The sequence below is a fragment of the Xyrauchen texanus genome, chromosome 39, assembly GCF_025860055.1.
Source record: "Xyrauchen texanus isolate HMW12.3.18 chromosome 39, RBS_HiC_50CHRs, whole genome shotgun sequence".
NCBI lineage: Eukaryota > Metazoa > Chordata > Actinopteri > Cypriniformes > Catostomidae > Xyrauchen > Xyrauchen texanus.
The window spans coordinates 6,527,779-6,555,606 of NC_068314.1; the positions used below are offsets into that span (position 1 = coordinate 6,527,779).

Genomic DNA, 27,828 nt, shown 5'->3' on the forward strand with positions numbered 1-27,828 from the left:
CAAATCAATTGGATAGTGCATTGTATATCTTTTCTCTTTAAAAAAAAATCCCTTAGACGTAGACTGAAGGAGGGATCTGAGAAATCTATGGACTTGAATATTATAGAGAGTGATGTGCACTTTGGGCAAGTGAGCAACCACCTAGAATACACTAGCAACTGCATAACAATTTGTTAAAACTACTCAGCATGACTTGGCAACCTCATAGCAATGCCTTGGCAAGCACACAACACCCTAGCATCATGGTGAAGAATTTTGTGCATGCAAGCACAACTCATATTTTCTTCTGGAAAAAGTAAACATCTTTCTTTCATTTGCTAGAGTGGACAGAAGATCTGAATTTGCACTGTGATCAGACCCAATAGGTGCCTCCATTCCATGCCGCAAGACCTGCTGTGTGTTTCCGTCACTCGGTGATTTAACCGAGCAGGTTCCCATGGAGATCCGTTGAGCCGTCACTGGCCAACCCCTAAATCTCCAGCAGAAGCAAGAGGTTTTGTGCGAGGGTGACACTTCCTTTCAAATGAGCACAGTTTAAAGGTTGATTTATGTGCCTCTCTAGTGCTTCCAAGGCAAGCCTGCATCATCAAACGGGTCAAACCAGGAAAACATTCAAATGAGGAAAACAACTTTACTCAACAGCAGATGCCACATTGCTTACACAGAGACTCTAGGAGGCATTACATGTCATCGCACATGTGGTCGTTTTACTTTTTATTGATTTATGTTCCAATGAAATGTGTTTTTAGAAGGATTTATCAAAAAAAAAATGAAAATTCTGTCAAAATCTACTCACTGAAATGTTGTTCCAAACACATTTTACTTTTTTGAACCTGGTCTCATAAGCTGGGTTTCCATCCAACAATTTTTATGCACACTTTACAATGGCGCATAAGAAATCCTGAATGGAAATGCTTGATATGCAAACAAACTCTCAAAATTCACTGTAAATTGTATACACTAGGCAGAGGTGGATTTTCTCGAGTGTTGTGTTTGTTAAAATGCACATTAAGGTGATCGAAACAGTTTACATGCAAAGCGATGACAAGTTTTGATCATTTGTGCATTTGTATGAGTTTGTGATAGCTTGATGAGACTGGCCAAAAAAAAAGTCTGACTTTGGCACACAATTCTGCTAACATAGCCCTTGACTTTTGACAGTACTAAACGCACATCTGGTCATTAAAGTGGGTCCTCACATTCTGCTAGAACAGTTTTGAGAGTGGGCGCTCCCAGGTATGCGGAGGCTGGCGGCGTATGGGCATTGCGGTTATTTCAACACTCAAAATATTAGATATTACACTTATTCTGCATTGTCTCCTGGCAGTATTTAATTAAACAAGGTACAATTGCTCCAGTCCTACAAATTTAAGTTGCCCAGAAGCAAGAAGGTCATTCAGTGGGCTCCCTAAAGATAATGCACATGATGTAGTGGATGGAAACACGCAATGATTCGTATTTTCTTAAATTTTAAAATGACTTAAAAATGCAAAACATTTAGCTGGAAACCCAGATATTGAATTATGCTATTATACAATTACTAACATTACTAATTTTGCAAAATAATTTGTACATGGCTCGCTGTCTGTACCGCAGCAGTTTCCTTATGAACTTTAAGTGCCACGATACATGTAATAAACAACGTAATATAATTTTACTAAACTGTTGCAACAGTCACATAATTTTATGAGATCAGGCTGCTTTCTTTCTTCTGTGAAATACAAGAGGAGAAATTCTGGAGAATGCATTGATTGTTTTTCTTTCCTTCATGCAATTACAATGAATGGTGACTGGAGATAAATGTATCATGAAAGAAGCCCACACAAATTTATATTTAAAGTATTCTGAAGCCATACAATGGCTTTGTGGGAGGAACAAACCAAAACTGAAGTCATTATTGTATCTGCACTAGCTCCACAGTTTACAGGTTTGTTCACAACTTCATGAGAGAAGCTTGTTCACATTGGCTCACATTTAAACTACATAAATGATACTCTTATGGTAATTTTGCATCCTTTTTTAACTTTGGCATCTCCAGTCACCATTCAGTGCAAGTTTCAATGCATCAATGCAACATCCCAGTTTTGCTGGTTGACTCCATAAGTGACATCTGGCCTTAATTACTCCCTCTTTCACTATGTTCAGTAGGCATCACTCTCAGCTTAAACACCAATCAGAGCATATCCACCAGCCTAACACTCCACCCCTCATTGCATTCAGTGTGTCAATCCTTTTTTTCAAATCTGTGAAGTATTCTCCTTTTTTTTCCTCCCCATTCCTGCTGCTCTGCCCCCTGTGCACCATCCAGAGGCACTGGTGTGTGACAAGAACAGCTATGCAGTCAGTAGAGCTGCATTCAGCCACACCTTGACAGCAACCTTGGCCATCCCAGTCCCTCTTTCTGCAGCTTGCAGAAGCCTCTAGGCTGGGGTATCTTCAGAGAGGAACCTGAAGAACGTCACTGGCCACAAACCTTGCATAACCAAGAAGGTCTACCTGAGTTTTGGAAAACAGTATCAGGAGAGGTCAGAAGAAACTTCCAAATGAGAGATCCTGAAGTGACCGTGAGACACAAAAGGATACTGCAAGTTAATGAAGAGTTGGTGAAAAACTGACAGACTTCGTTGAATGTTAATTGACTTGAAGAACGTTTTGGACAAGTTTTCTCGGAGTGAAAGTTTCAGTAAGGAGAATTTCTTTGTTCTGCAAGTTCTTGAGGGAATTGCAACAGGTGTTTTTGAAGTCCTGCATACCAAGTTGGCATCCTGATTGGAGAACTTTGTTGAACTCACCCTAATTCTACTCTAAAGCAAAAATTGTAAGTACAGTTATGGCCAACTCTGGGTTCCAGCTTCTTGGCTACTTTCTCGCTTTGGGTGGATGGATTGGAATCATCTCCACCACAGTGCTGCCCCAATGGAAGCAGTCCTCGTATGCAGGGGATGCCATCATCATGGCCGTGGGGTTATATGAGGGCCTATGGATGTCCTGTGCATCACAGAGTACAGGCCAGGTGCAATGCAAGATCTTTGACTCTATGCTCTCACTGGATGGTAAGTACCAGGCGACAAAAGTTGTTGACGACCATTCCCGTAATGATCTAGGGTTTTACTGAGTTCTTAATAGCCAGAACTTTGTCATATGGTGCTCTCAGTTTTAGTATGTTAATTCCATGCATGTAAAGTTTGATTTATTACTCAAATTAAAAGCACTTAAAAAAACATAATGACATCAAGATTCTTTGGCTAGAGGAAGTTGGTGTCAAAAAGCAATGCAATCAACTCCAAGAGCTGCTGTGTACACATGGATTTAATCAACTGGTTTAATCTATCAAATTAAAATATGTGAGTTTTGACATATCGTAATAAACGTCTTATGTGATACCAACCTCAATAAGGCGCTGAGTGTACCAGAATGTTGAAATGCCGTGGAATGCTATTACACAGTGATTAATCAACATTTAGCGCAATTGTCAATTTTGCAGTGACTTGTTACATCTAATCAGAGGGAGTCACTTCTCATCTATTTCTACTGTCTGTTGGGATGGTCCCAAAAAGAAGACATCTTGAAATAATCCATTATGAATGGTGGCTGATGACTGTGCATTTTTAATTGTTTTTTGTATTTCCTTGACAAATGGCATCACATCTGTTTGTGATTTGAGGTCAGATATTACAACAGTGCAGGCAGAGACACAATATATGGTTCTGAAGAGTTTTCGTAATAACAATAACAACCAAAAAATGACATAGATCGAACTGTTCAGAGTATGACATCTTATATTCAGCATTATTGCTGTAATAACAGTGTATTGTCTTGTTGCTTTGAATGGCAGTTGTGTTGGGAAGAAAAGGCCAGTGTTCAGGCAAACACCAAAGATAAGTTCAGAATGCACATCCCCACACGACACACAGAGGTTTTCTTTTTTGCGGTTATTATATATTATTATAGTAAGGCAAACATTTTGTCACCATCCATAAAGACCACAATTAAAGACAACCATCATATACAAAAATAACTAAAATTGTTTTATTTTTTTACAGGAAACCTACTCTCCATTTTGGTGTAGACTCTTGAAAGTAAAGGTTCCAATTAGAACCCAAAAAGGAAAGTTTATGTTCAGCAAAGATTATATTGTCTAGTTCTTCTGAAAACAATCTACTGTTTTGAAGTACTCAGAAGCAAATACACTGATCAGAAGAAATTATTGTTACTCTATGTATAATTGTCAGAAACTGATTAATCCTGCACTTATTGTGAAACATTCTAGGTGGCGCTGTTTTGTTATTTATGCCATTGGAAAAACTTCTGGAAAGCTTGGTTCAGAAAAGTGCATCATGGGCTTAACCTGTGTTAATGTGTCACTCTCAATTATTTTTAGAATACTCCATATTGATATTCTACAAAGACTCAATAATTATAATCTAACATCAAGAATATCTAAATCTCCAAAGATTTAACGGCACAACATGTCAAAAGTCATCAAGGCTGAGAAATAACTCAAACAGATGTATGGAAATTATGTAGTGGCCAAAACTGTTAAATCAAAACTATATTGTATTTTAGCATCATGAGAGCCCCAGTCGCCATTCACTTTCATTGTATTGAAAAAGATGTAATAAAACTAAATGGTGACTGAGACTAACATACTGCACAACACCTCCTTTTTTCACTGATGAAAGTCATACGTGATTGGAAAAACATGAGGATGTGTAAATGAGATACTTTTCATTTTTGGTTGAACTATTCCTTTAATCTCTGTGAGGTTTAGCAGAAAATAGTTTTTCTATCATAGGCATTAACCGCTCACACATAAAGGCTGTTCTCAGTGTGAGTATTGTACTGCTCGTGGTGGAATCTGTAACCCTCGGCCCACAAGGTGTGATAGGACTATCTGACTTTTTACCAGGCCTTCATCATTTCTTTTTGGTACTTTTGAAATGCTTTTTTATGTATAGATATAAATTGTTTTAGCCTTGTCCTAGACCCACACTTTCAATAATAAACTAGGATAAAATACAAATTATGACATTTAAAACTATGATAATCTAAACAAATACTGAAATAAAGATACCCATTTCAACATTTATTGCATGAAAAAGAAAACAGTCAAGGAACCTGTGAGCAGAATATATTTTATTGTGCATCATTTCCAATCAAATTAATTTTACCAAATTAAAGTGTGAAAATAAGATTTAATTGTGCGTATTTAGGATACATAAAATGTTAGCTATGAAATTAGCCTTAGCAAGACAAAAGAGTCAGCCTTTTTATTTCAGAATTATTAAAAATGTCATTTCCATCAGTGTCATTTCCAGCATAGAATTCTATTGAACCCAATACAGAATTTAAGATGTGCTGGAAATGACAATGTGATGGGACTGGTATGATTAAAAAAAAAAAAAAAAGACATAAATCTCTTGGGATGCATATACAACACATACACTTTTAGACATTGTTGGGAGACAAGTTAGAAAAAAATCAACCAAACAAGCTAGTGAGAATGTCAGAAATGTTTTAACGCACATTTAGTGTTTTGAATTTCACAGTATTAAAAGTTCTGAAGTAAAATCCTACATCTTAGAGAAGAAAATATCACTATTTACAATTCAGTGCATATTCATAGTGTCCAAAATACTGTGCATTACATTTAGAAATATGTATGTATTGGAAATATATTGTACATATATATATATATATATATATATATATATATATATATATATATATATATATATATGTACTGTACTGTGTACAGTTTGAACAAGTTTGTTTTAAATCCCCTTTTCATATCTTTGTTCTAATAAATGATCTCTGTATGGACAAGGATAAGGGTTTTGGAAAAAATCCTTGCAGAGAAGGCGTTGAAAATTATTACGACGTCACAAACAACTAATTTGTATGAGGAATGCATTGAAAGATGTTTTCAATGACGTTTGCAACAGCCCACAAATGCACAAACAATAGACAATGCCTGCGCCTCATATGCAGCCTCTCTCGAAGCATGTTCTTCAGCGCTGTACACACGCTTGCCTTCCTTTCGTCTGTGCCAGGCACTGCCAACCTTGGCACTGGTCGAAGTGTTCTAGGAGGACTAACCCCCCCCCCCCCTTCTTCTCTTCACCCTGAGTCTAACTACCCCCATTCAAACCTGACCTTGGGATCACAGTAGCAGTTCATAGGTGTAAGATAAACGCTCTCCATTCAAATCATGAAAACCCCAAAACAAAACAAAAAACAAGGATGAAAGGAGCGAAAATAAGAGGTCTCTTATAAACTACTAAAATCCTGCCTCAAAGACGGCATCTTCACTCATAAATCATACATCAAAAGTTGTGTGATAATCTCGTCTCAGTTCTAAACCTCTTTGAGACACTGTTAAATGTATTTTATGGCTTTGATTCATGTTTGATGCCACGCATTTTCAAAGGTGCAGCTCAGCTACTGTGGATTGTACTCAGGTGTTTGAAAGGAAGCAGAAAATTGGTCTACAAAGGTGATTCCAGTTAAATGTGGACAAGCTGACCTCTTGTTTTGAAGGGACAGTGAGTAAAAAGTTTAAAAGTGTTGGTGGTCACCATCTTGAAGTTATTGTGATTCACTTTTGCTAAGCTAGCATGTTACATGTAGTGTAAAACATAAAAGCAGAGATAGGGGGACCGAAAACAATCCTTCTATGTGGAAAAAGCCACAGTAATCCGCTCTGTGTGATACATGTAAAAATGTCACTCCTACACTATTATGCATGAACCAAATACCGTATGGGCTCTCTGTGGAATTTTGATGTGATAGTGCAGCTAGAAATCGCCACAATACTAAAACAATTAGCAGAAAGATGCTAAAAGGTTTGTCCTGAGGGTTTTAAGATAATAACCAATCAGCCAGGCTGAATAATTGGCCGACATTTTGCTATTTGAGATTATTGGTTGATAAATGTGTACGTACAGTCTTGGCATTGCATATTAAACTATTTCTGTTTTAAGAGTTAAAATAGGTGTTTAGTTTTTATTTCAACACTTTTTGCTGTTTTTGAATTGTATTACTACATACTGAAAGTGTTTATTATATTGGCATCTGCTACCCTGCTCACTAGACATCAATGAGTGTGTTTAAATGCTCACCAACTCAAAACGGGGGGCGTCAGCTTCCTGCGGGGGGCTCTACGCCGGGGCAGAGCCGTCTGGGCTTTTGCCACCGCAGGGTGACTCCCTCAGTGAACAGACAGGGTACACACTCTTGAGCTGTGCCGGGGCAAGATGTGCTGTATTGCTTCATTACCACTGAGAACTGCTGGGCAAAGTCATCGAAGTTGTCACTGAATAGGCTGATCTGGGAGATGGGTGTGTTCAGGAAGCATGCCTTGTCAGTGTCCCTCATCTCGACCAGATTCAGCCATAGGTGCCATTCCTGAATGAGTGGTTGCGAGCCAGCTCCTTTTATCCGTATGTCTGGGGGAGTGGCATGCAAATTCCACTCGCCAATTCTCATTGGCCTTTTCTCCAAAAGATCTGAGGTGTTTGGGGCTCCCAAGAGCGACCCCTAGTGTCACTAATTTGACACAACATTGAGTGAGTAACAGATAGGGAACCATGTTTACATGAGGCTTCAAATTATTTGGATTATTCACTTTTGATGTCAAATGTAAATAGTTATACACACTTGTGCACATTGCTTTGAAAAACTGATGGATTTACTTTAAAAATCAACGTCAAGTGGTTCCACACTACTGGGTTAAGTTGTTACGATAATCCACAGCTAAAATGTGTGAACAGAGATTTTCAAGAAATCTTAGTTTTTTGAGTAAATGCAAATCATTTGGATTTGTTAGTGTTATATATTATATGTTTGTCTTGAATTTTCACAAGTGTTGAATTTACACAAGTTCCAATTTATTCTTTAAGTAACATCTGGTTAGCAACAGTTTGCATGGACATGGTAAATGTATGGCATTGAATTACCACAAAGTTGATTCTTATCTCTCTACTGTGAGTGGCACAGAAATTGCATAATGAACAAACAAAGATATAAGTGTTAATCAGTAGTTCTCCTCAACCTATTCTCAAGCTCCACTTTTCACCACCACTATAACCCCCAACATTCCAACATTACAGAAACTCCACTAAACGTCAACATAACTAACATTAAATACTAACTAGTCTCCACCTGTATTCATCTAGCACAAAAACAGATAAAAAATACTTAATTTCAACATTTACTTTCCTTGCGGTTTCAGTTATAGCTTTCAGTTATTCATGTTGTCCCAACACAACTGGATAAAATAAAGCCTTAATCCAAAACAAGACACTTTTTATTGAATCAACTCAATAAATTAAGTTAAATTAAGTTCACTTGGTTACATACATTTTTTGAGTAATACGAAGGGAGGATTCAGTAAAAATAAGTGTGGCAGATTGGAGGGCGAGGGCAGGGCCGAGTCATGATTCTACACACCCGGTCCCTTATCATGCTAATCAAGCCTCCGAGAGGGATAAAGGCTGACTGCGGAGGATGGTGCTGGAGAGAGAGATCGTTTACGGACGTGTCCGTCGTGTGTGTGTTTGTCTTTTGTTTAAGTTTCTCATTAAACTATTATTTATATTGTCAAGCCAGTTCTCGCCTCCTCCTTGCCCATCTAAATCCCTTTACAATAAGGTTAGTGAAAGTAAATTTTTTTGAAGAAGAACACAGGTAAAATAACATAGTTAAGGCATTTACATGACCACATGCTGTTGGCTGGTTAAGCATAACTGGAGTAAGATTGTGTATGTTGAGGAGCTCAGTATCATCATTGAAAAACCCATATAAGGTTTTACTTATTTAGTGGGTCAGATGTAGACATAATCAGGATAATAAGAAATTTTGTAAACATATTGAGGTTTATTTTATTATATTTTTATTGGAAAACAAGACAGATACTGATTAAGAATAGGATTGGTTTGCAATTGTGTGGGGCCCCCAGTTTACACATGGCTTTGTTGTAGAAATACTCAGAAAAAGGGTTTGAGTTCACATCTAACCCCAGCTTTGTAATCTGTGTGTTTTCTCAGTGCACATTCAGACGTGTCGAGCTCTTATGGTGATCTCTGTGCTGATGGGGTTCATCGCAATCATTGTGAGTGTCATTGGAATGAAATGTACGAAAGTAGGTGACAACAACCCATCAACCAAGAGCAAAATCGCCATCTCGGGTGGGATACTCTTCCTACTGTCAGGTAAGGGTCACACCCAGAATAAATGCATTCACATTAAAGGTACTGCATACAGTCCATGGAGAAGATCTACTGTGTGTTAAAAAATATACTTTTCTTTTCAACATTATTATTACAATTTGAATGAACATTAACTATTGATCTATTAGGAATTATACAATGTAATCACCTAATGTTAATTAATGTTCTTGATGAAAGTTATTATACAGAACAAATTATTAAAGAAAGAGTTATTTATTATATTTTTTTATTTTGGGGGTTGGTTTCTTTTTTAGGAATGATAAGATAAAAAATGTATATATGTATAAATGTATAACAATAAACATTTTTACAGCATTTATTCATCTTATTTAATGCTAATGTCTAAATATGCTTTTGTTCATTGTTAATTTATGTCAGTTCATAATACATTAACTAATGTTAGTTTATACAATGTTTAATTTATTAGTACATATACTGTAGAAATTACCATTAACTAAGATGAATAAATGCTGTTTCATTAATGTTCAATATTAGTTTGTTAACTATTGTGTTTACTAACATTGAAAAATAGGACTTTATTGTAAAGTGCTACCGTAATTATACCAGAATAACTTCTGTAACAATATTATTCACACCAGTCAACATACTAACAAAGTTTTAGGTGGGGATGTCCCGATACTGATGCTGGTACCGGAATTGGGTCCGATACTGTGCTCATGTACTCATAACAAATTCTCAGATACCAAAAACCAATATCATTTGACAAACGAATGTCATTGTGTAAATATTCAGTGCACAAATTAAAATTAACGTATGTCCCAGTGCGATTATTAAACCAGAAAAGCTGCAATTTAATTAGATAAATATGCAGTATAGTTTGCATGAGCTGCACGCTTCAAAGTGAATGTGTGAAGCCAGTTGCTCATACATAGAAAACTAGATATATCTGTCACGATTCCCTTGTTGTCTTCCCTGTGTTTCACTAGTCTTTGTCTCAAACTCCTATTCCCTTTGTAAAAAACTACACTTCCCATGATTCCCGGCCCTCATCACTGCCAGCCCTGTGTCATTGTGCTCACCTGATCGTCGTTTGTCATCATCATGTCTCCTGTGTATTTAAACCCTGCTGTTTCTCCATTCCCCTCTTGATCGTTGATGTTTGTGGATGCTTGTCTGTCATTATTATCCGTGCTCTCCGTCAATGTTAATCCTGCCTGTGTACCCACTGGATGTCTTCCGTGTTTTTGTTTTATTTTCCCATTGTGGATATTTCCTTTTTTCCTGTTTTGTCTGTTTTCACATTTCTTCAATAAAACCACTGCAAGTAGATCCTCGCCCTTTGTCTACCTTCACCTACACTCATAACAATATCTATATGAAAACATCATCATAAGCATCGCAACCTCTGCTTGTAGCAAATGACAGTGAGATGGAAAACAATCAAAATAATCATGCTGTAAAGTTCCATTTAAATTGAACAGAAATATAGACAGAAATATACTAATCACTACTGTATAATTATATGATATTCTCTGTAATATTACTACTACTACAAACTAAAAATAATAAGAATAATAAATCTAATAATTATATTATATTTAAGCAATATCTCACATCTGTGATGCACTGTTGTGCAGCATTTTATTTGACCAAAAATATCTCCAATGTTGTATTTTGGATTGCGCTGTGGGATTCTGTATAAAAGCACTTAATTTAATTAAAAATAATATTATATTATATTATAAATGTATTGTTTTATTTTCATTTTATTTAAGTTTTAATTAATTCATTTATTTAGGCACCATTTTGATGCTAAATTTGAAATAAACTGTTAATATGGTATTCAGAAAAAAAATAAAAAGTATCTGTATCAGTATCGGCGAGTACCGAAAAGGAAGGATCAATACTAATTTTCATTTTCCAAAAACTGGTATCGGGGCATCCCTAAATTTAGGACTGCAGAGTTCAGAGAAAATGTAAACAAAATCATTACAAATATAACTTATTTCAATGAGAGTGTAACTGTGCTAAGAATGAGCAACCCTGAGGTCAACCAGGTAAAGACCTCAGCCCTGTAAATCATTGTGTAAATTAGATTTGGTAAATAAAAATTGACAATCTTTCATTAGATTCCACATTGTTGTGGTCTGTTTTGGATTTCGATCACTATGGCTGCGTCTGAAACCAGAGGTAGCTGACTTGTTGCCTCGCTGCCCTATCACTCAACAGAAGGAATTTGCATATGTAGATATCTCCAGAAACTGGTTTTGGACAGGCTGCTGAGGCAGCATTATGTCACATCATTGCTAGGATACCAGCAACTGATTATACTAACTAGTGTCCACTAAAGGTAACGCGTCTGCTTCATTAATACATCCGAACCACAATGGTCTAATTATCTAGAACAAAATCAAGAGAGTTTTGTCATTAACCAAGTGTATATTTAATAGTTACAATCCTACTTGCTTGCTAGAAATGGAATCAAAGTTTGGAAAAAGTGAATAAAACCATACATTTATACATAAATTGGCTGTAAACTGCCTCTTCGGACAGCTTTTTTTTCTTCAGCTCAATCGCTGTGGATCCGCAAGCACAGGATTGTGGGATTTAATAGGCAGCGAAGGATACATCTATGCTGCCTTCAAAAATCGAACAGACTGAAGTATCTCAGTAGACATGAACACTGGATGTGGACGTGCCATGGTCACCTCATACCTCTGTATACAGCCTCCGAAGGCAGCATTTTCCTGGTTTCAGACGCAGCCTATGTCACTTCTGACCCATTTAATGCACAGAAGAAAACAGGAAGTGGCTAGTTTAGTCACATTTTCACTTTTTACAAAGCTGGCAAAAAACAAACTGAGATGTGCTCTTGGACAGTCCTGATCATGTGATCTTTATCATCTCTAGGTTTGTGTACGCTGGTGTCCGTGTCCTGGTATGCCACACGTGTGTCCTACCATTTCTTCGACCCGAATACGCCAATTAATGCCAGGTAGGACTATCAATGAACTTTCTAATTGTGACAGAAACTTCAAACATTTATTTTTATACATAAAACATACCATCCTTACTAATTATAATGCATTTAAAGCCAATCAGATTGAATTGGTATATAAACAGGTAAGTAGCTCTTTCGATAGAAGAAGATCCCTATAAAGTAAATCTTGAAGATTTTTGCAAATTAAGCATTTGCCCAAAATAAATTTCATTAGCATAATGAAAAAAAATGAAAAATAAAGAAATAAAAAAATAATTAGCATTAGAGTTATGTGAAAATAATGCTATATTGCACTGTAGTATACTGCACTACTATAGTATACTACAGTATTACTGTAATAAATGAAAAACAAATAAATATCTTAAATATAGTAAAAAATATTAGTAATACAATAAAACAATAGTGTATTACAGTAATGAGAATCACCACTGAGAATAGGGAAAATAATTACAAAGTAAATAAATAAATTATTAAAACATCCAGACACATTACATTCATGTGGAATTTAAGGGAAAATGTGATTAATTTTAAAAATATTAGTAGCACAGTAAGAAAATACTGTATTATAATAATGAGTATCACATTGAGAAAGATAACAATTACAAAAATAGCAAAAAAATAAATACTAAAAATAAAATACAAATCAAAAGTGAAACGTCCGCAAAACAATTATTAATGTGGAATTTGTAAAAAAAAAATTAGCAGTACAGAAAAAAATGCAGTAGTACAGTAATGAAAAGAACCATTGAGGATAATAAAATAATTTTTTTTTTTTAAAAATACCTAAAAAATAAAACATTTAAAGATGTGGGAAATGTGCTTAATTATAATAATATCAGTACTACAGTAAAAATACTGAATAGTAATGAGAGTCACCAGTGAAAATAACAATTAAAATTCAAAAGTAAAATGTTCAAACACATTATAGTAATGTGGAATTTGGAGGGGGAAATATGCTTATTTGAATTTATTTAGTAAAAATACTGTATTAAAATGATGAGAATCATCATTAAAATTGTGAAAATGAAAAACAAAAATAAAATAATGTCTCGATACATTACGACTATGCAAAATGTGCTTTTTTGTAAAACTATAAGTTCTACAGAAAAAAAAATACAGAGAATCACCAATGGGAGTAGTAAAAAAAAGAAAAAAGAAAATAAATGTGTTTTACAGTAAAATACTTTATTATAGAGATGAGAATCACCAATGAGAAAAAAGATAGAGTGAGAGAGAAAAAACAAGAACACCAACTCAATCAACCAACAAAGTAAGATGTCCTGACACAATACAATCATGAAAATTTCATAAGAAATTAGCTTTTTAGTACAACAGTAAAAAAAAAAAAAAAAACAGTATTACTGTAATGAGAATCACCATGGAGAAAAGTAATAATAGTAATAATAATAATAATAATAATAATAATAAAAACACTCAAAAGTAAAGTGTCCAAACACATTACAGTAATGTGGAATTTGGGAATGTGCTTATCTGTTATGAGCATACTGTATTGTAACTGTATTGCTTTTTTTGCTAATTATTTTGTGAGATTTAACTGTTTATAATTTATAAACAGTGTCTTCTGTGATTATGGAAGAAGGTGTGGCCTATCTCTCTTCTTTTAGGTATGAGTTTGGCCCCGCCCTCTTTGTAGGATGGGCTGCTGCCATCTTAATGATGTTGGGTGGCTCATTCCTCTGTTGCTCCTGCGTAAATGAGGACAGAAGAGGACAGCAGTTCAACCGGCAATCTCAGCCCTCTACAGCCAGAGAGTATGTGTAAATACTCCTAAAAACTTCAGCAGAAAAGGAGAAACTGTAAATATAAAGAGCAGAGGGCTCGAGAGAAAGAGCTCTCCCCACCATGAGTACAACTTCTCACTCGCATTGACCATTTTATCCAGGTCCAAAACAAACAAACAAACAAACAAACAAACAAACAAAATCGAAACAATTACAAGGACAAATACTTCTACGTTTCTACGCCTGTGGTAAAAACAGTCTGTATATATATTTTTTTTCAGAGATACAAGCATGCATTTAATAAGTGCTTAATTTCACGGAGAATGCGGGAATTCTGTACTTTTTATACATGTACGTCTTCCAAACATACCATATTAAGGTTTAGTTTATTTAAGGAAATCCTATTTTTGTCAAAAGGGGTCTTTATCTGCTCCAAAACAATTTGAAGCTTAACACTTGCACTGTACTATTTTGTATAATTAAGTTTGTAGTTTTCAGGGAAACGTTTTTCAATGTAAAGTTTCAGTGAAAATGAAAAACTGCCAAGTTCACTCAAAGTGTTTTAATGGAAAGTGAATGTTTGTATTATCTTGGAATAAAGTCTAACTGATGTAAGATTAATTTTGTGATATAATGAGCAAATAAAATTTAAATAAAGACAAGATACAGAAATATCCAATCCGGGATACAGTGGCTCAATTCAGAATAGCATACTAACATTGGTAGTTACTGCAGCATTACTTTTATCAAAAGACAACAACAATAGTCTTATAATAATTATAATGAGTTTCAATAACGTCCGTACACTTTCATGTATAAAAAAGCATGTCTACATATCAATTCACTTCAGTAAAATGTGTTTTAAGAACACAGCAGATCTTTGTTCCTACAGTTTGTCGACTGCACACCAACATAGAGGTAAAAAACAGGCGCTGATATTAAAAATAGCTATTCTGCTTAAACTGATCAAACAATGATCTCACAAACATAATGTGAAAGGCATAACTTAATGAAGACTCAGGCACTGATATAAACTCCAATTAGAATGTGTGCTTTAAAGAAGGATTACACTTTTTTTTCCCTGCAGTGCATTTCACGTAATGCTGCCAATAAATAACTTGTTTGTGTGTTTCTCATCTCTACATTATTAATTTAGATCAACATCATTGCAGATAAAAAACATGGATAAATAAGCATTGTTGAAAGCATGTTTGTAGAAATTAACAGAGACACGTTGATTAGACTGTCTGACTGACGGCCTATTACATAAGCCTTATGAAACTTACCTGTGATTTTGCCGGATGATCGCTCAAGCAGCCCAAAGTAACAAAACGCAAAGAATACTGTATACAAATCCATCAATTGGACTTATAAAATAAATATAAAAACATTTAGGCAGTATACAGTATACTAAACAGTATACAGTAAGTAGTAAGATGATATTCCATTCTGAACATGGCCTATAAGAAACGTGCAATGGCTTTACTCCTTGGCTGGACTGTTCTGCATGGTGGGAGCTCTGTTTGCCAGCTATACGTGTTCCTGACAGCCATGGACATACTGACACTGCACTGAGGAGACAAGGAGCTATGAGACTTTCACTGTACGATGGGAATTATTTTAGAACCATAGAGGACATTATTTAAAACCATGTTGACCAACAAAGTTCCAATACTGCAATGTGGGAATTGGGACTTGGTGGACTTTAGACAAATACTTATAGCACAATTTGTAAATTTGTTATTTAGACAAAGTACTTTTGACGGAAAGTCCAATGTTCTTTTTTTACCATAATATATGTCTTTTTTCATATTATACAGCACCTCATGAACAGAATATGAGAGTAACAGTTATCATAGGGGGAGTAACTAAGAATGATTTGCCCTGCTAGCATCGTTTATTTACAATAATTTACTCACCCTCAGGCCATCAAAGATGTAAATGACCTTCTTTCTTCCTCAGAACATGATTTAAGATTTTTAGGTAAGTATCCCAGGTTCCCCATCTGTCACTCACTTCAACATTGTGTCTCTCTTGAGCGCCGAATATGCCTCTGATCTATGAAAAAAGGCCAATGAGAATTAGGCAGACAGTATTTGCATACCCCACAAAAGCGGAGAAATACGTCAAGTTCATTCAAGAGTTTTCCGGCCACCACAGTGGCTCGGCTCAGCGACATGGCCGGGAGGACACAACGTCTCGTTCCCTCCATCAGGGAATGGAGGTTACATACGTAACCTAGACATTCCCCATCTGTCGCTCACTTCGAAGTTGTGTTGAAGAAGCGACACTAGGGGTCCAATTTAAATCACCAGTGTTTGACAATCCAAAAAGCATATTTAGACAGCATCAAAGTAATTACTCACATGACTCCAGTCGATTAAGTAATGTCTTCTGAAATTAAGCGATAAGTTTGTGTGTAAAACAAACCACTAATTAAAACGTTTTTAACTTTAAACCGTCAATTCCGCCAGCTCTCTGTAGCTGTTTGAATTGAGCTGTACGTTCCTCTGTGGTAAACAGAGCGGAACTTCTGAATTCTCGTGTGAATGCGCCAACGTGATGACATCACACGACAGTGGTATGAGGCATTCAGTGTTTACAGGAAGTGATTTTTAAAGTTAATAAAGTTTTAATTAGCGATTAGTTTTTCACACAAACATATCGATTCACTTCAGAAGACATTAGTTGAACGGTGGGAGTTGTGTGGATTACTTTGATGATGACAAAGTGTGCTTTATTGGACCGTAAAAAAGTGGTGTCCATTCACTTGCATTGGATGAAGCTAAAAACCTGGGATACTTTTCTAAAAATCTTAAATCCTGTTCTGATGAAGAAAGAAGGTCAAGGTACATCTTGGATGGCCTAAGGGTGAGAAAATTATCAGCAAATTTTCATTTTTGGGTGAACTATACATTTAAGGAAATGATTAACGCAGCAAAAAAAGCCAAATTGTGCTCGAGTCAAAAATTCAAGGTTATTTTACAATAGATTCCAAAATATTATTACTGTTGCCATGTTCACTAAAAGTTGAAATAAACCTATGTTTACCAATAACTTTCTGTGGGCAGTAATAGTGCAGTAATAATGTTCTTTGCCCCAGGCAAATGCTGTTGTGAATCTGGTGCATTGTGAAGATATGATAAGCCTTATTTGTTCAAAGAAATGCTTTCGTAAATTTAATGATACACTGTAATATGTATAGCTGGTATATGAATAAGACAGGGTTTGCACTGAAATATTAAATCAGCACAGCTGTTTAGGGAATTCACCCCCATATAATTTCAGATTTGAAATTTCTGATATGGAGCAAGGTGCATATTTCTCAAAGAAAAAGTCATTTTTAATTTGGACAGTGAAAAACGTCTAGGTTACGTATGTAACCTCCGTTCCCTGATGGAGGGAACGAGACGTTGTGTCAGAGAAGCGACACTAGGGGTCTCTCTTGAGCGCCGATATTCACCTCTGAACTCTGAAAAAAGGCCAATGAGAGTTGGCAACCAGTATTTGCATGTCCCGCCCCCGGACATACGGGTATTTAAGCGGCGCAAATACGGGAGTTCATTCAGGATTTTTCTGAGGAGCCGGAAATGGTCCGGCCAAAACAGTGGCTCGACTCAGCGACGTGGCAGGGGAGACACAACGTCTCGTTCCCTCCATCAGGGAACGGAGGTTACATACGCAACCTAGACGTTCCCCTTCTGTCGCTCTCTCCACGTTGTGTCAGAGAAGTGACACTAGGGGTCCACTTCTAAAAGTGCCACGCGCTGAGCCGTGTACGTGAACTGCTGATACAGGAGCGAGCAGGTATTCTTACCCTTCCCCAATGCCCCATTTAAGCTATCAGGATTCCTTATCGTTACCCTGGAGGGGGGAACAAGGTGCTGGCCGCCAACCTGGGAACGGGCCAAGCCTGGCCGGGCCTCTTTTCTCTCTATAGAGCAGCATAGAGCAGCTTAGGCCGGGGCCCTTACACGCATTGAGGGAAGGGGGTCTTAGCCCTTATCCAGGGCGGAGAAGACCCTGCGGAGGCCACGCCTACCCGAGAGGGGAGGCAAGTTTAAGTGGCAAAACCATCAGAGGCCTGACTTAGGGCCTATGTGGAAAAGTCGGTGCGGTGGTGGATCCAGCCTATAGAGGGGGGAACATACAGCACGGCAACCGAGGCAGCCGTGACTGCCTAAGGGAAGTACGGGAGTCCACTCGCCAGAGGAGACAGAACCGTGGCGTTACACACAGGGGGGAGTCCAAAGGAGGCCTTACCTGTGGAGCACCTATACCAGTGCAGGGTAGCTTGCGGTACCCGCAGTGGCTTGGGTCGGCGAGTTCCTCTGCTGAACTGCGACCCACGAGGGCTAGGGAGGAATCAACCAGTGTCCCAAACCTGAGATCTCCTGGGAATGAAGGCGCACTGTTTCCCCTGGTTAGGGGGAAGGGCGCTAGATGCAAGCGATTCACCCGGTCAGATCATGGGCGTGCCACCGAGTTCTACGGGCTCGGTACCTGAGAGAACACGGGACGATACTGACTCAACACGGAGATTGTAGAATCTCGCGAAAGTGTTCGGTGTTGCCCAGCCTGCTGCTCTACAAATGTCTGCTAGGGCAGTGCCCCTAGCCAGTGCCCATGAGGACGCAACACTCCTGGTGGAGTGGGCTCGGACCCGCAAAGGGGGGGGGCACGGCCTGGGTGTGATAAGCCAGGGAAATGGCATCGACAACCCAGTGGGCGAGTCTCTGCTTGGAGACAGCATTCCCTTTCTGCTGTCCCCCAAAGCAGACGAAGAGCTGCTCAGAGCATCTAGTGCTCTGTGTGTGGTCCAGGTAGATACGTAAGGCATGTACTGGACACAGCAGTGAAAGGGCTGGATCTGCCTCCTCCCGGGGCAGCGCTTGCAGGTTCACTACCTGATCCCTGAAGGGTGTGGTAGGAACCTTGGGCACATAGCCCGGTCGCGGTCTTAGGATCACGAACGTGTCTGCCGGACCAAACTCCAGGCAAGCGTCGCTAACAGAGAATGCATGCAGGTCCCCGACCCTCTTGATGGAAGAGAGCGCGATCAGCAGGGCGGTCTTGAGAGAGATCCCAGGAGGGGAACAGGTTAGGCCGGGAGGGAGCTATCCTCCGGGCACCTTTTAGGAACCTGACGATTAAGTCGTGCTTACCAAGAGACTTTCCGTCTACCGTGTTGTGGTGGGCCATGATAGCGGCGACATACACCTTGAGGGTGGAGGGGGACAGCCCCTCTCCAGCCTCTCCTGAAGAAACACGAGCACTGACCTAACTGCGCACTTCTGCGGGTCTTCGGCTCGGGAAGAACACCAGTCCGCGAACAGACGCCACTTTAGGGCGTAAAGATGCCTGGTAGAGGGGCTCTGGCTTGATTGATTATATCTACGACGGCAGATGGTAGACCGGCTAGATCTTCCGCGATCCCGGTCCAGGGGCCAGACGTGGAGGTTCCAGAGGTCTGGGTGCGGGTGCCAGAGTGTGCCCCGTCCCTGAGAAAGAAGGTCCTTCCTCAGGGAATTCGCCAGGGAGGGGCTGTCGTGAGGAGTGTGAGGTCCGAAACCAAGTCCGGGTAGGCCAGTAGGGGGCTATCAGAGTGACTTGCTCCTCGTCCTCCCTGACCTTGCATAGCACCTGTGCAAGAAGGCTCACTGGGGAAATGCGTACTTGCGCGAGCCCCGTGGGCCAGCTGTGTGCCAGCGCATCTGCCCCGAGGGGAGCCTCTGTCTGGGCATACCAGAGCGGGCAGTGGGAGGTTTCTTGGGCGGCAAACAGGTCTACCTGGGCCTTGCCGAACCGGTCCCAAATCAGCTGGACCGACTGGGGGTGGAGTCTCCACTCTCCGCCGGGCAAGCTTTGTCTTGACAGCGCGTCCGCCATCACATTGAGGTTGCCGGGGATGTGAGTGGCGCGCAGTGACTCCAGTCGCTGCTGACTCCATAGGAGGAGATGACGGGCGAGCTGTGACATGTGGAGGGAGCGTACTCTGCCTTGGCGGTTTATATAGGCTACGACCATGGTGCTGTCTGTCCTGACTAAGACGTGTTTGTGCCGAATTAACGGAAGAAACTTCTGCAGGGCCAGAAAAACAGCCAGCAGCTCTAGGCAGTTGATGTGCCAGCGCAGCGGGGCCTCGGTTCCACCGGCCTGCGGCTGCGCGCCCGTTGCACACGGCACCCCAACCCAATTTGGAGGCGTCGGTCATGACCAGAACGTGTCGGGACACCTGCTGCAAGGGTACTCCAGCCCTTGGAAAGCATAGGTCTGTCCAGGGTTTGAAGATCTGGCAGCAGGCAGAGGTAACTTTTACGTTGTGCGTGCCGCGGCGCCATGCTCGTCTCGGGACTCGAGTCCGGGAGCCAGTGCTGAAGTGGTCTCATATGCATCAACCCCAGCGGCGCGGCCACCGCGGAGGATGCCATATGCCCCAGGAGCTGTTGGAAACGTTTTAGCGGGACCACGGCACCTGGCTTGAAGGAAGCGAGGCATTTCAGCACTGACTGAGCACGCTCGTTGGAGAGACGTGCTGTCATTGAGACTGAGTCTAACTCAGACCGAGAAAAGAGATGCTCTGGACCGGGGAGAGCTTGCTCTTTTCCCAGTTGACCTGAAGCCCCAAACGGCTGAGATGCTTGAGCACTTGGTCTCTGTGTGCGCATAGTAACTCTCGAGAGTGAGCCAGTATGAGCCAGTCATCGAGGTAATTGAGTATGTGTATGCCGGCTACTCGGAGTGGGGCAAGAGCTGCCTCTGCGACTTTCGTGAAGACGCGATGGGACAGAGACAGGCCGAAGGGGAGGACTTTGTACTGATACGCCTGACCGTCGAACGCGAACCGTAGGAAGGGTCGATGTCGAGGGCAAATTGAGACGTGGAAGTACGCGTCCTTCAGGTCTACCGCTGCGAACCAATCTAGATGCCGGATGCCAGATAGAATTTGTTTCTGGGTGAGCATTTTGAACGGGAGTTTGACAAGGTCCGATTGAAAACTCGCAGGTCCAAGATCGGTCGTAAGCTGCCGCCTTTCTTGGGTACAACAAAGTAAGGGCTGTAGAAACCCTTCTTCGTTTCGGTTGGAGGGACAGGCTCTATCGCGTCCTTTAATAGAAGGGAGGCGATTTCTTCGTGCAGGGAATGGGCATGTTGGCCGTGTACTGCGGAAAAATGTACACCCACGAAGGGGGGCAGAGACCTGGCAAACTGAATTGCGTAACCGAGTCGAATGGTCCGGTGCAGCCAGCGTGATGGGTTGGGCAGTGAAAGCCACGCCTCTAAACTCCGTGCTATGGTCACCAAAGGGACGGGTTTTTTGGACGTACCCGGCGGGGCTTCGCAGCGGTGCGGAACAGGTAACGTGGTGTCGGGAGGCAACGTGGCATCCCGAGGCTCTGGTGCTGAGAATAATCTCAAAGCACTTACCTTGCTCAGCGCGACCCGCAGGGGGTTCGTGACTGAGGAGGAGGTCTGATGCTGGCGTCCTCTGGACTCGTCTGAACCGGCCGGCCGGGGAACAGTCGTGGGGCTGAAGGCGGGGACACCACATCCATGGAGCCGGGACTGTTGAGGCCTGAAAGCAGAGTGCCTTGAGAACGGCATTTGCGGGCCATATGCCCCAGAGACAAAGGAAATAGCTCTTTTATTGAGAATTTGAGTACTGCAGCCCCCGTTAAGGGGTGCGGCAAATGAAAAAACAAAGGATTCTCCTCCCGGCCCTCCACCGGGGGACGGAGCAGTCTTACCACCTCCGAGCTAACTTCTTGGACTCTGGGTGCGTTGTGTCAGGAGCACCTGGGAGCCTTCCGGTCCTCGAGGGGGTCCGTGAGACAGGGGCGGCGCTTCCCGCGGTTTGCTCGACGCTGGGGCTGAGAGCTGGGCCCGGTTGAGGCGGAGCAGGAGCTTGTCTTCTGGTCACGGTAGGACGCCCTCGGCGAGCAGACGGGCATGGGCCATGGCGGCAGGCTTGCGGCGAGGCATGATGTGAGAGATGGCCTCCGCCTGCTTCTTTACCGTGGAGAACTGCTGGGCAAAGTCCTCGACGGTGTTGCCGAAGAGGCCGAACTGGGAGACAGGGGCGTTGAGGAAGCGAGTCTTGTCGGCTTCACGCATCTCGAACATGTTCAGCCACAGTTGACGTTCCTGGACCACTAGCGTGGCTATCGCCTGCCCGAAGCGCTATGCGCTGTGACCTTCGTCGCTCTCAGGGCGAGGTCGGTCGCTGAGCGCAGTTCCTGCAGCGTGTCGGGATCAGGGCCACCCCGTGCATGTTGCGAAGTGCCTTGGCTTGGTGGACCTGCAGGAGAGCCATGGCATGCAGGGCGGAAGCGGCGCATCCGGTGGCGCTGTAGGCCTTCGCTGTCAGCGAGGAGGTTGCTCTACAGGTCCGGGAAGGGAGTACGGGCGACCTCGCCAGGTGGTAGGGGTACCGGGCATAGATGGATCGCAACCGCCCTATCCACCTGGGGAATCACAGCGTACCCGTGGCGCGCTCCGCCGTCGAGGGTGGCGAGGGCGGACGAGCCTGTGGCGGTGTGACGAGTGGAGAGGGGTGCTCTCCACGAAGACGTCAGCTCGTCATGCACTTCCGGGAAAAACGGAACCGGGGCGAGGCTGTGAGCAGCGTGCAGACCCCAGGAACCAGTCATCCAGCCGTGATGGCTGTGGGGAGGATGGAGGGTTCCAATCCAAGCCCATGCTGTTGGCTGCCCAGGAAAGCATGTCGGACATCTGTGCATCAGCCTCAGCCTGGGTGTGCAAGCCCGAAGGCGGCAGCCCAGGGGAGTCCTCTGCATCAGATGCCGCGCCCTCCGATGTCGCGGCGAGCTCATCGGCTTCCATCACAAGAGGGTCGGCTGACTGGCTGTGAGGCGAGTCGCCGCCGCCTCGAGCACGGACGGGAATCAACGAGCGTGCTGGGGCGCGGGTGGTCCGAGGGGGCGTACCCAGCGGAGCTGCACCCGCAGCCATCCCCAAATCGCCTCCATCACCAGCCGCATCGTCCTCAATCCCGTGGGAAGAAGGAGCAATACGGGGGGCGGCTGGAGTGGCTTGCTCACGGTTGTAAGCAAGCCGCGATCGCTAACGTTATCATGGTCATGTTCTCGCAGTGAGAACATGAACCATCCACAAACGCAGCCTCGGTGTGATCGCTACCCAGACACATGAGACAGCGCCTGTGGCCGTCGGAAGCAGAGTGCACTCTACCGCATCCAGAAACAACACAGGGGCGGAAGGGCATCTTTCTAAAGACGCGTCCTTAAAAGGACGTTCAACGCCGCTGTGTTTTGCTCTTTTAGAGGAAATTAATCTTTTAAATAAAATCACTCTTTTAGGGAAAAACTCGTGAGAGTTTTTAAATCTGCACTGTCGATGCCTAGGGGCAGGAATGCACAGCCGTGCAAACAGGAGAAAGCCGCTGTTGTGCGCCGTGGAATCCAACAGTTATGCAGCAGAGGGATGACAGGAACTCGGTGTGTAGTATGCAGCAGTTGCAGACACGACCATCGGCTCCGAAGAAATTTTCTGAATGAACTCCCGTATTTACGCCGCTTAAATACCCGTATGTCTGGGGACGGGACATGCAAATACTGGTTGCCAACTCTCATTGGCCTTTTTTCAGAGTTCAGAGGTGAATATCGGCGCTCAAGAGAGACCCCTAGTGTCGCTTCTCTGACACAACGTGGAGAGAGCGACAGAAGGGGAACTTGTATTCTGTCTCTAAAATACTATGTACCTTGTTCATATTAGTTCAAAGAGATGTTCGTTTTTGGACCTGGTAAATACACATTTTAACACAACTTGACTAACAAATGCTTTATTTTGCATGGACACCTCTCTGACATATCTCAATAATCATCTCTAGTAAATTTCTGTCCAAGAATTGCTTGCACAGCTACTCATTTTTACCAATCAACCAGTCCTCATGAAATGTTGTTGACTTGTCAAAGTTTCCCATATGGAAATGACCCACCACAATGTTAACCATGTTCCCATGTCACTTTATTTTCCTGTTCATGTAACTCCAAACATATTTGGCCATTATAGATACCATAGAAAATAAAATGACACACACACACACACACACACACACACACACACACACACACACACACACACACACACACACACATGTTGTGTTTCCATGTTTTATGTGGACTTTCCATAGACATAATGGTTTTTATACTGTACAAACTTTATATTCTATCCCCTAAACCTAACCCTACCCCTAAACCTAACCCTCACAGAAAACATTTTCAAAAAACATAATTTAGTATGATTTATAAGCTGTTTTCCTCATGGGGACTGACAAAATGTCCCCACAAGGTCAAAAATTTCGGGTTTTACTATCCTTATGGGGACATTTGGTCCCCACAAAGTGATAAATACACGCTCACACACACACACACACACACACACACACACACACACACACACACACACACACACCTGTGTTCACCTTTTGCTGTGACGCAACATCTGAGACATTGATTCTGGTCCCATGGCAACAGTGAAGAAATGGCATTTACATAACAATGATGAGCACGATTCGGAGGTTGCATTTCTGAACTAAATGTAAATTTTTTCTCCACTGATGATTAGGTTTAGGGTTGGGCTAGAAAAAGATGCATTCCTGTTGACTGCATTACATCAATTACATCTAAAAATACAACTCTATTATGGTGCCACTCTGTGGACATTTCACCTGCTAAATGTAGTGCACATGTTCCCATTCAATCAACAACACTTCCAGCTTTGGCCACTAGGGGCAGTGGTTCGAATTTCTGTAAGCACAAACCGATATCAACAAACAAACTTTCAACCTTCTGTCACTGAATTTATAGTGCCATAGTTCTGAATAGTCGATACAGGCCCAAAGCTTTGACTTGTGGTAGAACTAATCGACTACTTGGTCGAAACACCTACTTTTAAGAATTCCCTTGAAATAGATAGTTGGGATATCATGGGATATAAAATAAGCAGTCTATTCACTTTTCTTCATCCATTTATTTTCCTAACATTTCCATGTCATTTAACCTATCAAGAACAATCCTGTTTGTGATGGCAATTAACATATTAACCAAGGCTGCAGAACCAAATGAAGCAAGAAGCTCTTTTGAATTGTCTTTGTCTCAAGTTCCTCTAATTCTTTTCTTATTCTGTCTTCTTCTCTTCTTTAATTCAGGGATGAATTATTGAGTGAGACTAGTTTCCCTGACTGACCAACCCTCCCTGCCTGCCTAGAATCCAAATTTGGACACTTGTCTGTATGATTGGACTATTGTCCTCTCTACACTCTTGTTCCTAAAACCTGTGTGCCTTTTTTTCACCATCTGATCAATAAATGTGTTTGAAAAATTGTCAACCCCATTTCTGTTTCGTGCTTTCCCCCAACACACATCAAACACCCTACAGTATGTCTGTGACCCCATAAACCACTTTTGTAAATATGTATTATTGAAGTATGTAAGTGACAACACCCTAAAAACATGGACTGTTTCATCGCAATACATCTGGTACATAATGAATGTCGTTATTGGTGGATGCCCTTAGGTTATTTCTCTCTAATACGATTTTCGTTTTCTTTTTAACTCAAACCTGCTTTGTTTTTCTTTCAAATTGCAGAGAAAATGTTAAAAGTTCTCCACCAGACAAAGGCGAGCAGTACTTGTAGTTTGAGAGAGGGCGACTTCGTGGGTCACAAGCTGTTAGATTTTGGCAACAAACAAGACACATCTTTTTTTCTTTTTGGTAAAAAAGCAACGAACTCTATTTAAAACTCTAAAGAAACAATTTAGTCAAAAAAGAAAAGCTGTTGGCATGTTTCCCTGTAATACAGACAATTTTCAGTAATTCATGAAGCCAAGCAATGCATTCCACACAACATGACTTCGTACTGTAATATTTAGGCTTCATAAAATAAGTTATGTCAGAGGTTGAGTGAGCCACAACAGTTTTGTCAGATGGTGTTTGACAAATATGTAATTTTTTTTTGTTACAGTTGACGTTTGTTATACTTGCCAAAAAACTATTATAACTGATTCAGGGTACATAATAATGCAGTTAATAATTATTATGCAAATCTTTGACATGTGCAGTGTATTATTGAGCTATAACTGTGTTTTATCTCACAAAATGTCTTTTAGTTTGCTAATGCAAGTTTGTCAAAGATGTCGTATGTGAGATGAATAGTTTCTTTGTTGTAAAATCAAATTATCATCTTCTTTATTCTGTTCATAAAATATATTATAAGGGGATTGTCGCTTTTGAGTTTGCTATGAGGGAAAACGAGAACATTCAATTAGTACATTATAAAGAGACCCACATGCAATTAAATTGCTTAAAAATGCTTTAGTGCACTTATGATGTGTATTCAACATGCATTGAAAGGCACAGTTAATCACAAATGTTGTCTTTAAAGTGGTTACAGGGTTAACGGCCAGTCAGTAGGATGTCATTAGAAATGTTTTAGTTCACGTTCCACAGAATTATTTTACCTAATATCCAAGCATGTATCAGCTCATATGATGTATATATTTTTTTCTGTTTATCTGTTTTAAAATAAAATAAACTACACAATGTTATAATTACTGTGTGTCAGTTGAAGATATGCATTTTAAACATCCACCTGGTTTTTTTTGCTTTCTGGAAAATTACTTGACCAATGATGTAAGTGTTAAATAGGCAGACGAGGGGTGAGGATCTAAATGCGGTTTTATTGAAAATGATGAAGACAAACAAGACTGGAACAAATAAAATGTCCACGATGGGAAAACAAAACAAAAACACGAAAAACATCCAAGGAATACACAGGCTGGATAAACATCCACAGAGGGCAAAGACAACATTTACATATGAACAAACACATACAAACATCTACATTCAATGACCAACAGGGACTGAACAAACAACGGGGCTTAAGTAAACAGGGAGAGTGATGAAATATTTGAAAAAAATATATCAAAAGGATATTTGACAGATGAGTGTCCTCAACTGCAGCCTTTTAAATTAAAACTAGATTTTTAAATGTTCTGAAGGAATGTGAGTGGTGTTTTGCCTGTGTAAAACTTGTAAAAAAAATACAGGCCCAATATTCGAGTCGCTGGGTATGGCTCAGATACCTCCAATAATGAAAATCTATCTGATTATTTCAACCATTTTATTGTCTGCCTGTTGAAAAAAAAAAATGTTTTGTCAAGTTAAAAAGTAATAGCAAACCTCTCCTCAAAAAGCCAAACAACTTTAGGTATCATTCATGTTTGTTTTACAAATGTAAAAATATTAGACGTGTCAGATGCGTGGACTAGCCGTTAGTGCGCTTGTTACATTTCCCAATCATGCCATATTATTTATAAAAGTGGCAAAATGTCCAAAAAGAAAATGAAAAAAGTTGCAAACTCACTGGTCTGGATTTCGACAATTAAATGGACCATGTAAAACCAGATCAGACTGTCTAGTCCAGCCAGTCGAGAAATCAGACCGGAGAGTTTCTTGGTACGTGTCACCCCCATCTCAGCATCAAAACATGATTCAAACCTCTCCTTTACACCTGGATGATCTCTTCCTCATGGATGCTGTGCTTGACCAAGCGTCTGGACCCCTGATGCTGCTCAATTATAGCAAAGGTAAAGTGCCTTGTTTGGATGGAATAGGCATGGACTCTAAGTCATTTATGTAATTCTGTAGACTGTGGTTTGGATGAGGACAGAAGCATAAGGCTGCATTCGAGAATGTAGACAGTTGAATTGATGCCTTGCTGCCTTATCAGTAAATAGTTTAACTGACAGGTTTTTTGAATGAATGGAACTCTTCAGGAGACTGGTCTCAGACCAGTTTGAAAAGCACATTATTTTATTCTGCCTTCATATACAGCCTTTGAAGGTAGCATTTC

General features: G+C 40.9%; 1 protein-coding gene across 2 annotated transcripts; it reads left to right on the forward strand.

Annotated features, from left to right (window-relative positions):
• Positions 1–2,287: 2,287 nt before the first annotated feature.
• Positions 2,288–26,511, forward strand: LOC127632655 (claudin-19-like). 2 transcript variants are annotated; one of them, XM_052111365.1, is made up of 5 exons: positions 2,288–3,053; positions 9,048–9,212; positions 12,102–12,186; positions 13,818–13,964; positions 25,123–26,511. In XM_052111365.1, exons 1-5 carry the CDS (start codon positions 2,831–2,833, stop codon positions 25,157–25,159), a joined length of 657 nt encoding a protein of 218 aa, XP_051967325.1. In that variant the 5' UTR covers positions 2,288–2,830; the 3' UTR covers positions 25,160–26,511. The 2 variants fall into 2 exon arrangements, with proteins under 2 accessions (XP_051967325.1, XP_051967324.1); XM_052111364.1 differs by having other exon boundaries at positions 25,563–26,511.
• The last annotated feature ends 1,317 nt before the right edge of the window (positions 26,512–27,828 follow it).

Excerpts from the sequence above, each read along its gene's own strand:
- LOC127632655 (XM_052111364.1), top strand. The coding sequence starts at position 2,831 with ATGGCCAACTCTGGGTTCCAGCTTCTTGGCTACTTTCTCGCTTTGGGT. Across the intron at positions 3,054-9,047 it reads CTCTATGCTCTCACTGGATG|TGCACATTCAGACGTGTCGA; the intron begins GTAAGTACCAGG and ends GTGTTTTCTCAG. Across the intron at positions 13,965-25,562 it reads CAGCCCTCTACAGCCAGAGA|AGAAAATGTTAAAAGTTCTC; the intron begins GTATGTGTAAAT and ends TTCAAATTGCAG.